Source organism: Dromaius novaehollandiae, chromosome 9 (assembly GCF_036370855.1).
Source record: "Dromaius novaehollandiae isolate bDroNov1 chromosome 9, bDroNov1.hap1, whole genome shotgun sequence".
NCBI classification, from domain to species: domain Eukaryota; kingdom Metazoa; phylum Chordata; class Aves; order Casuariiformes; family Dromaiidae; genus Dromaius; species Dromaius novaehollandiae.
Window position 1 is genome coordinate 13,502,580 of NC_088106.1, and position 9,571 is coordinate 13,512,150.

Here is a 9,571-nt window from a genome sequence, read left to right on the forward strand (position 1 = left end):
TATGCACTCCCTGCGTATTGCTTATTTCCCACACAGGAATCAGGACCAAAACGTTGTTTTCTTTCCCCGCCTTTTTTCTCCCTGTCCCTTTCCTTGCAGGCTTTAAGCAAATCCAGCTGAGATGTGAAGCACCCAAATGCTGTGAGCAAGACCAACACCATGCTGTTACCAGCATGTGCTGTGGGACAGACATGTTAGGGGTATTGCTGGAAACTGAGTTTTGAGCTCAGGAACTTTTCGGGCTGTTGTGACTCTGGGCAGATGGTGACAAGGAGACAGAGCAAAGGCACTGGCAGAGCAGACAAGAACATTGCTGGCTGGTGGAGATGAGAGACTGCAGGCCAGCAGAGCTGTTGCAGCCAATGGAGACTTGTTTCTCCTTGGCTGCTGGTTCAAATCCACCTTGGCACAGCCATATCTGGAAATCTTTGCCTTCAGCAGCTTTTCCTGTAAGGTGTCTGTAAATCTCTGCATGTCCGTCATTGCTTGAGCACTTGTCAATGTCTTCACTGTTATATACTGGTCTCTTCTGTAGGAAAGATACTTTCCTAGGGCAACTGTAGGTGCGTATGTGGGAGGAAGAGGTTCTGTGGGAGAAAAAATATGATAATTCCCCAGGGCAGATAAGACCCGCCACTTTGCTAAGCGAGAACCTCACACGGTGTGGAGAGCTTTCATGCCTACCTCTAAGTCAAGTCTCTGATTTGCCAGTGCCTGAATTAAGCCCACTCTTAACACAGGGCTTCAGCTTGCAAACTATGCACTGCTCTTGGTCACGTCATTTTTGGTCCTGTCAGGCCAAGAAAGGATCAGCACTGCGGCTCCACAGACCTGCCTCTCTGGCTGTGAGCAGGTACTAAACCTGAGACCCCCTGGACCTGACTTAATACAAGCTACTTCCCAAACCATTTGTGCTGGGCAGCAGAAGATTCAGAAACTTTCTGGCCTCCTCTTGTCTCACCCAGAGAAGGACAAAAGAGCTGCAGCAGATCACAAGTCTGCCATTTGATTTCCCCACCATGCCAGCTCAGCATCTTGCAGGATCAGCCCTCCTGCATCCTGCCTTTTAATTGCTGACTGATTGTAATACAGGATTTTATTTTCCCTATAATGACTCTTGGGGCCCCCAGATGTTCTCCTTGAGTGTGGTTGCGTCAGCACCAGAGACTGAATGACTGATACCAGCAATTTTTACAGCTTGAAAGAAGAGAAATATGTGAAGGGGATTTAATTTAGCTCCAATATTGTGTCTTCATCTTCAGCACTCCACAAGAAAAAGACACCAAAAGGTTATTTTACAATAAGAGGAGGGAGAATTAGCCAGAGAGAGGGAGAGATCACCGAACTGGCTTTCTAATATCAGTTCATTACAGGGAACACGTTTGCACAGCCGCTTCACTGCCGATGTTAATTTAAACCAAGATGATTAAAAGCTGTAATTGCACCATTTTAAATAAATGTCCGCTATCTGGATTATTATATTTTTAATTAGTGTGGCTCTGTCTAATGTTTTTATCTCTCTGATTGATTTGTTTATAGTGTATTTATTTATAATTCATTGATCTCCCTGACCCTGCTATCTCTTGAGTCCGCAGTTTGGTCATGATTCCAGCAAATGGAAGAGGGAGTTTGACCTGAACCAGCAAAGAGCAGAAGGTACCAGGTCCACTTTCCCTCAAGAAATCTGTGCAGCTCACTCGCTCTCTTCTTCTCCTGGCCCACCTGCTCTTTTGCTCTTTGCTCTTCCCCAGGGCTGTGGGGGAGGACAAATGGCTTAGAGGGCTGGTTGTCTAACAGATAGGACAGGGGAAAATTGAATCCTGCCCACTCTGTTTCCTCTGCAGTTTCTTACCTGGTCCTTACTGAGCTCTTCCAGGACACAGGCTATCATAAGCCTCACCAGTATGTATCTGAGCACAAAGCGCATTTCTAGGCCTTTCCTCTTTCTTAACAAAGTCCAGACCAATGTGAGCATTGAGCAAAAGCCAAAATGAGAGCTTAGACCATTGCTGGACCACAATACCCCACTACATACCATTCTCTGTCAGGTGCAAGGAGGTGAAAGCAGGAATACCTTGTAGATCATAGTCGTGATGTTCAGGGCGCTCCCAATCGTTGCTCAGCAGTTGTACCGATGGGCACGGGTGAGAATACACTGAGAATATTCAGGAGGCAGCTTGCTCTTGCAGGACTCTGGGGTATCTTTGCTGATGCAGTTATCTCCTATCACTAGTAATATCTGTGGGACAGGGATTGTCACTTGCTCCAGCTTTGTGCAGCATCCACTACAGGAGGTTTCTGGCTGCTGACAAGGGCCCCGAGGCATTCTGATAACATGATGCATCATGGCAAATAGTCTGCCTGCCTGGCACATACTGTAAGGCTTTCAAACACTTGACTTTCCCATATTTTCTGCAGTTTCCTAGGCACTTAAGAAGTGGATCAGGCATTCAGCATTATAGAATAGTGCCAGTGTCCCCTGGCTGTAGCATGGTGTGTGAATGGGGTAGGCGAGGGGGTGGCCAAGGCTTTGTATTACCATTAGAGAGAATTATAGTCTGCAGTAAACAAGTCATTTTGGCCATTCAAAAAGGGTAATTACACCTCGAAATTGCTGGGGTGTATTTTTCTTATTGGCCAGTAATTAGACTGTGTATTTCTTTTTTCTTTTTTAATTAAAAATAAAGGTTTGCCATGTTCATCAGGCAGCTGACTTGCTCTGCCTGAGTCCAAAACACTAAAAGTATTTTGTAATTGGTTGATTTATCAATTAGTAAATAAGCCCTGTAAGTGTAATTTAGCGATCATCCTTGAAGTGCTTACTGTTACACAAGACACAAAGCAGAGGACTCCTATCTTGAGGAACTTACAGGCAAGAGGACTGTTAAACACAAATCAAAGCAGTTTAACATGAGAATAGCAGAGTGCTCCTTAGGCAAAGTTAAAGGGATGTGCTTGGGATAATGCAATGGCATTCTGTGGTTGTCCATAGCAACTCTGCTCTCTTAAACTCTTTTAGTTTGATAAACCTAAGTAAGTGGCTTTGAAATTCTGTGTCTTATTGATTTTACCTAAGAGAAAACAGAAATTGGTACAGACTACTTTCTCTAATGAATTTCCTATTGCAGTCTTTGCCTTTGGTAGGCTCATAAAAACTGTCTTCATTGCAGAAATGCAGAAATGCTGTTTGAAAATCGTGGTGTCTTCAGGTAGCTCTCAGGAGTCAGAGCACTGTTCATCTGCTACATTGCTGGCCATAAACGGTTTGACTCCCAGAAAAGTCTGTGCTGGAAGGACCCTTGCAGGGTCACCTGGGCAGTCAGCTCCCCAGCCTGTTCTGTGCCCTGTGCGAGCCACATCTGTTGCACTGGGGGTTCAACTTTGCCCCAAGTCCTCTATCTCCCCCACTCTGATTTTTTAAAGCCTAAAAAGTTGTGCTGTCCTGAGATGAGTAAGCAGGAAGATGCTGAGCTCTGGAAACAAGCAAGTTCTATAGCTGTTTCCATAAAAGAGGCAGAATAGTGCGTGAATGCCAGGAATGATGGGAAACAACAGTTTTGTCCCTGGAAAAGCCATGTCTTGTATGCGCTGTAGCACATCTGCTGGGCCCCTGCCTGCTCCTTTACTGCTGTTTAAGGAAAGAGTGTGGGCAACCCCACAGGGAGGAGGCTACAATGAGTGCAGACAGGCTTGTGAGTGGACGCAGTGTGCAGGGATACTGGGCAACCCTCTCCCCTTTGCTTGGATTGCATATCTCCTGGTCTTGTGACCTGTCCCCTCTTTGGATTTGGGAAGTGTAACAATCTTCTGTTCTATTTAGGCTGCACCCTTTGGGGAACAGGTCAGGCTCTGTCTGCTCACCAGAGGAGCCCAGATCAGAGCTTGAGGAACACCTTTCTAGGAGTGCACGTGCTTTTAATGCTCCCCGCCCAAGAACTTCTGCCCCAGCGCTACCTGTCCCTGCTCTTGGCTGTTCAGAACAACAACAGCAACAGAGCAATCAACCAGCAACTTGGACCAGCTCTTGGGGTCTGCAGGCCCTGCAGATGCAGGCCCCAACATGCCATTTCATAGATAATCCACCTGATATTCATGCTGGAGTTGTTTCTTTATTTTTTAGCCATTCATGTCATCTGCCCGTTGAGGGGTGTATGGAAGAGGGCTAGCAAGTTCTGAGGCCAGTAATAGAACACCCAGCAGCCTGGCTGCTAGTTCTGGTGCTAGTTCTGCTCATGGTTCTTCATGTCCTTAAGGATCTTGCTGTTGTGCATCTTTGGAAGGGAGGGAGAGGCATGGCATCCCCATCCTCCAAGGGGAGCTGGCTGGTGGAGGGTCTACTGTGAACCGCCATGTTCTCAAGCTCATATTGCTGCTGCCTGGCAAATGGCAGATTTTCCAGGTGGCATGATGGTGTCACCTTGTTAAAGAATGGTGAATTGAAACTGTCTAGAAATGGCTGCTTAGCACAACTTACATAAAACTTGCTTAGCGTGAGTGGCTAGATTTGCCGAAGCCTTAGGCCAAGCGTGGGAAAAGTAACAAATCTTTACTTAGTTTAATAAAAAATAGTGCCTCAGAGCTTGTTCAGGCTGGGAAGATAGGGGAGCCACACGCAGTCTGTGCACCTGTGTCACCGACTCCGAGAGGGAATACGCCAAAACAATGGGGAAAAATAAGACCTTGGGAGACAACCGCCAGACCCAACAAAAACAGAGGTACAACCGTCATCAGAGACTGCAAAAAACAAGAATAAGGAGAAAAACAGCTTGCCTCAGAATGACGATGAGACCCAATGAGGAGCAGGAGACCTCAGACCAAAAAATTATTATTGGTCTAACTATCACGTGAGGGGTGGGAAATGTAAGTCGAAAAGACTATAATTACCCAGAATTTGTTTATGTTAGGGTCCCTCTTTGGAGGCACCCAGCTCGAGCTGTAATTACGGCACGCGCGTGATTAAAATTATCTGATTTGTTTTGATTTGACTCTGAACTTTTCTGCGGGAACCTAGGGTCAAGCCCTGTTATGGTGGCCGACAGGCCTAACTTCCATAACACACCTTCTCCTCATTTGTGGTCTCTCCCAGGGTTACTGTTGCTCTAAAGGAAGATCCTTCCACATGAGGGGATATCCCTGAGTGAAGAGGAGAAATACGCTCTCTGGTGTCCTGCTCTGTCTGGATGATGGCCAGGCCTTGCATCACATAGGTCTGAAAGAAGAGGGAGAGTTTTCCTAGGAAAGGCTCCAACTTTGCCTTGGGGCATTTTTTCTTATATTTATACAACTCCTCTAGGCCTTCCCTTGAGCTTTCCTTGGAGCAAATCTTCTGGAAGATGCCCTCCAAGACATCACCTGCTTTGTCCTTTTTAACCCCTGAAGTTCTCTGGGGGGCTTCCTTCTCTGTCCCTACAGTCGTTTCATTTGCCACCCGCTTGGCAATAGGTCTGATTGCCTTTCTGAGGTAGGCTTCTACTTCAGACTCGGCTGCGTCCTCAATCAGAGTGAGGTGGTCCAGGATCCCCACACCTTTCAGCTTGCACAAGGTGTGCAGCAGAGTTTTCAGAGCCCGCAGTGGGAGTTTGTTTGTGCACTCCCTTATTTTCTCATCTGGGAGAGCCTTCATGAGTACGTGGACATCCAGCAGGATTTCGTCCAGGTTGATGGTGCTGATGGTGCCTGGGACAAGTCGTGTGGTCCTCCACAGGCACTTGGCCAGTAGGTCAGAGAACTTGTCTGGGCTGCCCTTGGTTGTCAGGTTGTCTTGGAGCAGCTTGAGCAAGGCACGAAAGATCTGTGTCTGGTCAGATTTTTCCAAAATCCTCTTCAAGAGGAGATTAATGGACTGGATGAGCTTCTGATCTTCCTCCAGATCCCCCACTAGGGAGTGTAGCATTAAGGTAATGAGATTGTGGATTACATCTTTAAGCACCTCCATGGAGGCCTCCTGGGCCAGTCTCTCCTCCTGGAAGAGAGACATCATGGCCTGGATGATGCAGCTACACAGCAAAATGACTTGGTCCTTCTCCATTTTCTCCTCTGCTTCCTTTTGCTGGTGGATAAACTTGAGTTGCTGGAAGGTCACTTCAAGGAACTGGTTAATGTGTCCAGACATGGTCTCTACTTTGTCATTCTGTCTCAGGATCTCCTCAATTTTTACCATTGCCTGGATGCTGGTGTCAGTGTCACCACTGCTGATGTGACAAATAAGGGAATTTATGGTTAAGGTGATGTTATGACATGTGTTATCAGTGTCTGGGGAGATGGGCAGGGTCTGAAATTCGGGGATGGTGTCTAGATGAACAATATCCTTCAGTTTAAAGCTGTTGGATTTTTTGGTGACCGGCCTGCTCTCATGCTCGTGTACATCTGGTGGCAGTGTCTGGGGAGCCACGTCCACAGTATCCACATTTCCTCCTTGAGAGCAGGTCGGTTCAAGCTTTGAGGGTGCATCTCCTGCCTGCTGATAGGTGATTTCAGATCTTGTGGTTGAAGCCTGCTGAGGTTTTTCACAGAGATGCTGTGCTGGAGAGACTGCTGGATTAGTGGGTATCCGTTCTGCAATTTGTCCCAGCATCTTCATGTGTTTTTTGGGAAGATTCCCAACCATTTTGAACATGGCTTCCCCATGAGTTTTGCAAACTATGACCATAATGTTTAAGGCAGCACTGCAAACAGATCTGTTGTCATCTCTCAGGAAGGCAGCTATCCTCTTTAAGGCTTTGCCAGGGCTAGGCTCACATATATCTAGGCCATATACTTCAAGGAGATAACCCACCTCCTCCAGGCATCCTACCTGCTGCTTAGCATTCTTGGACTTGACCCCTTCCATGAGGAAGACAAATACCTTGCTGGCTGGGTAGACCAGGCATATCCTTTTCAGGACAGCGTGCACCAATTTGAGCACAGCTTCCTTTGACTCCCCCATCTTCATGATCAGATATGGGAACAAGTAAGAGGCCTCATTCTCCATCAGCTGATACTTTTCTTGGCTCAGCAAGGTTAGCAGCAAATCGAGGTACTCTAGGCTCTTGATAAGCACCCATGTGTTGGTGTCAAAGAAACGCAGGGTGAGCCATTTCAGGATCAGATCCAAGCACCTGATGACTCCTTCCTTCTCCTCTTCTAAATGTCTGGCCATGATGGACAAGGCTTTGATGTGGTGAGGGAAGCTGGAGTGAAACATTTCTACCTGAAGGTTATTGGACACACAGTTACTCATCTGAGCTTTCAGCTGCTCGACATACCTGTTGCTAGGAGCAATGAAGTTCCACTTCAGCATTTTGCTGCCTTTCTCATCCCTCATTCTCTGCTCTTTCCCCCTGGGGACAATGATGAAGATGGGTCCCAGTTTACTGTCACCATCCGTCAGAGTGGACTTCATTTGTGCTTTCCCCTCGGCTGCACCCATGTCTTTCAGGACTGCTCCTCCTGACTTGGGCTCTTTTGGACCCTGGTTGTCCTCTCCACTGCTTTTGGGTACTGGCTCTTCAGCTGGTGTTTGTGAAGAGAAGGCTGGTCCTGCAGGTGGTTTGGTTAGGACAGAGGTGGAGGTGGCCCCAGTGGTGACTCCAGGTTGTCTGGAAAGTGATTTAACAGGAGCAGGAGCAGGGGGTTTAGTTGATGGGCTGGTATTGGCATTCTGCAGTTTTGCAAGTATATGGTCCTTTGCAACTGCCTTCAGCTGGCTCGTGACATCGACCATCTTCTCAAAACCGAGGTGCATTATGAAGAAAGGCAAGGCTGCCTGAGAGGCTGTCTGCACGTACTCATTGCTGTCCTGCAAGCAGGAGTAGAGGTGAGGCACACACTGAAGCAGGTCTGAGGGAGCTGACTTGAGGGTGGGCAGCTGTTCAGCCAGCCTTTGCACCAGCTCTTGCTTCTGGAAAGGCATTTCCTTCCCTAGATCCTCTGAAATGTCCTCCCTGTCCAGCCACTCCAGTATGTTGGTCTGTGCAGCCCAGGTGTTCACAGCAGCCAGGGCAGCAGCTCTCATGCTGCTCTTGCTGTCTCTAAATAGAGCAATGAGGGGAAAGCCCAAGTCTTTCATGTGCTGTTTGATGTTGGAACCTATGGCTATGGACAATTGCTGGAGGACCCCCAGGGCCAGCTGTACCAGGGTGGGGTTGGAGTCACAGAGACAAGCCCTCAGGGCTCTTGGAAGGTCTCCTATGTTTGGCTGGATGAATCTAGCATCTTTGAGAATGCCTGAAACCTCTTCCAGGCCTTCCTTTTGCACCTCCCAGTTCTTTTCTTGCAGCTTTGACATCAGCTCCGATGTGATCCTGTCACCAATGTCTATAGCTTCAGTCCTTCTGTGATACCCTCGGTCCTCCTGGGTCCTGTCATCCAGGCATGGTGTAGGGTTGTCACGACAGGGAATTGTTGGGATCTGCCCACGCACCTTCTCCAGCTCAGCATTTATCTGAGGAAGAAGGGGCAGCTCTTCATTCTCTGTCAGTGCTCTCAGTGAGTCTCCCATGTACAGGTAAATAACCCCCAGCAGGGCGATGGCTGATGTCCGCACATCTGGGTGAACAGCAGCAAGAGCAACCTTCAGGTTACTGACCAGCGTCTTAACCTCCATCCCCTCAAAGCCAAACTCCATAATTGCATTTGCCATCCAGTTCAAGATCATGGACTGGGTCCTGTAGTTATTCTGAGAGAAAGCCAATGACACAGCTCTCTTTGCAGTCCAAGGCAATGAACATGCTTCTGCTATAGCTGTCAGGGCCTCTTTTGCATCATTGCTGCATAACACATCTCCCACCATTTCCACCACATTTTCCAGGACAATTTGAGCAGATGTTCTGGAGAAGTTACCCTTCAGAGCTAGCAAGGTGATGGTGTGAAGTTTCTTTTGCACCACCTGGAGCTTTGTGTCCTTGCTTCTCTGTGACAGCAATCCCACCAGGGCTTGGCAGGGTATCTTGCTTTTCTTCATCTCTCTAACAGTCTTCTGAAGGGTCTCCATACTGGAAATCCGCTCTTTCCAGTTGCTGCTTTCCAAATGCTGCATGCAGGTTTCAGGGAGAACAGCTGCTGCCTTTTCCTCACACTCCTCTGCTGAGAGCTCAAGTTCAAACATGGTGCTTGGGCCCAAGTTTCTAATTTGTTGTTGGCCTCTATCCTTCTGGGGATGATCAGGCTTCCTTCCAAGGACCTAAACCAGAAGCAAGAGGGTATCATTGGGTGTTCTTCCCCCCATACTATGTGGAGGAGATGGAGGTGCTGGGGCAGCAGCTTTGGGCCCCTGTTGGCAAGGTGCAGGACGTGCAGAGCAGGACATGGTGACCACTGGCCATTTTGACCTCAGTGCCAGCCTGGTGACACCATGCTGGGGACCCACAGCAACTACACATGGTGGTAGAGGGTTTCCCATTGCTGTTGGGGCCCATCTCCTGGAAAATGAGGCTGAGTCTCCCTTGAGGTTCAGAGGAAAGGGCTGCCTTTTCACCCTGGCCACCCAGACCTGGGACTGCAAGATCGAGCTGTTTCTTGCAGCCAGGAGCACAAGGCATGAGCGCAGCATCACATCCCGCTGTCATTGCCTCCAGCGGGTTGTTTATTCAAG

The 9,571-nt window shown here is 48.2% G+C and overlaps 1 protein-coding gene across 1 annotated transcript; it reads right to left on the reverse strand.

The window, feature by feature from the left end:
* Positions 1 to 5,041: 5,041 nt before the first annotated feature.
* On the reverse strand, positions 5,042 to 9,085 carry LOC112979376 (cytoskeleton-associated protein 5-like). Its single transcript, XM_064517175.1, has one exon. It carries the CDS (start codon positions 9,083 to 9,085, stop codon positions 5,042 to 5,044), a length of 4,044 nt encoding a protein of 1,347 aa, XP_064373245.1.
* Between the last annotated feature and the right edge of the window lie 486 nt (positions 9,086 to 9,571).

Coding starts and splice junctions, on each gene's coding strand:
- LOC112979376 (XM_064517175.1), bottom strand. CDS start 9,085: ATGTTTGAACTTGAGCTCTCAGCAGAGGAGTGTGAGGAAAAGGCAGCA.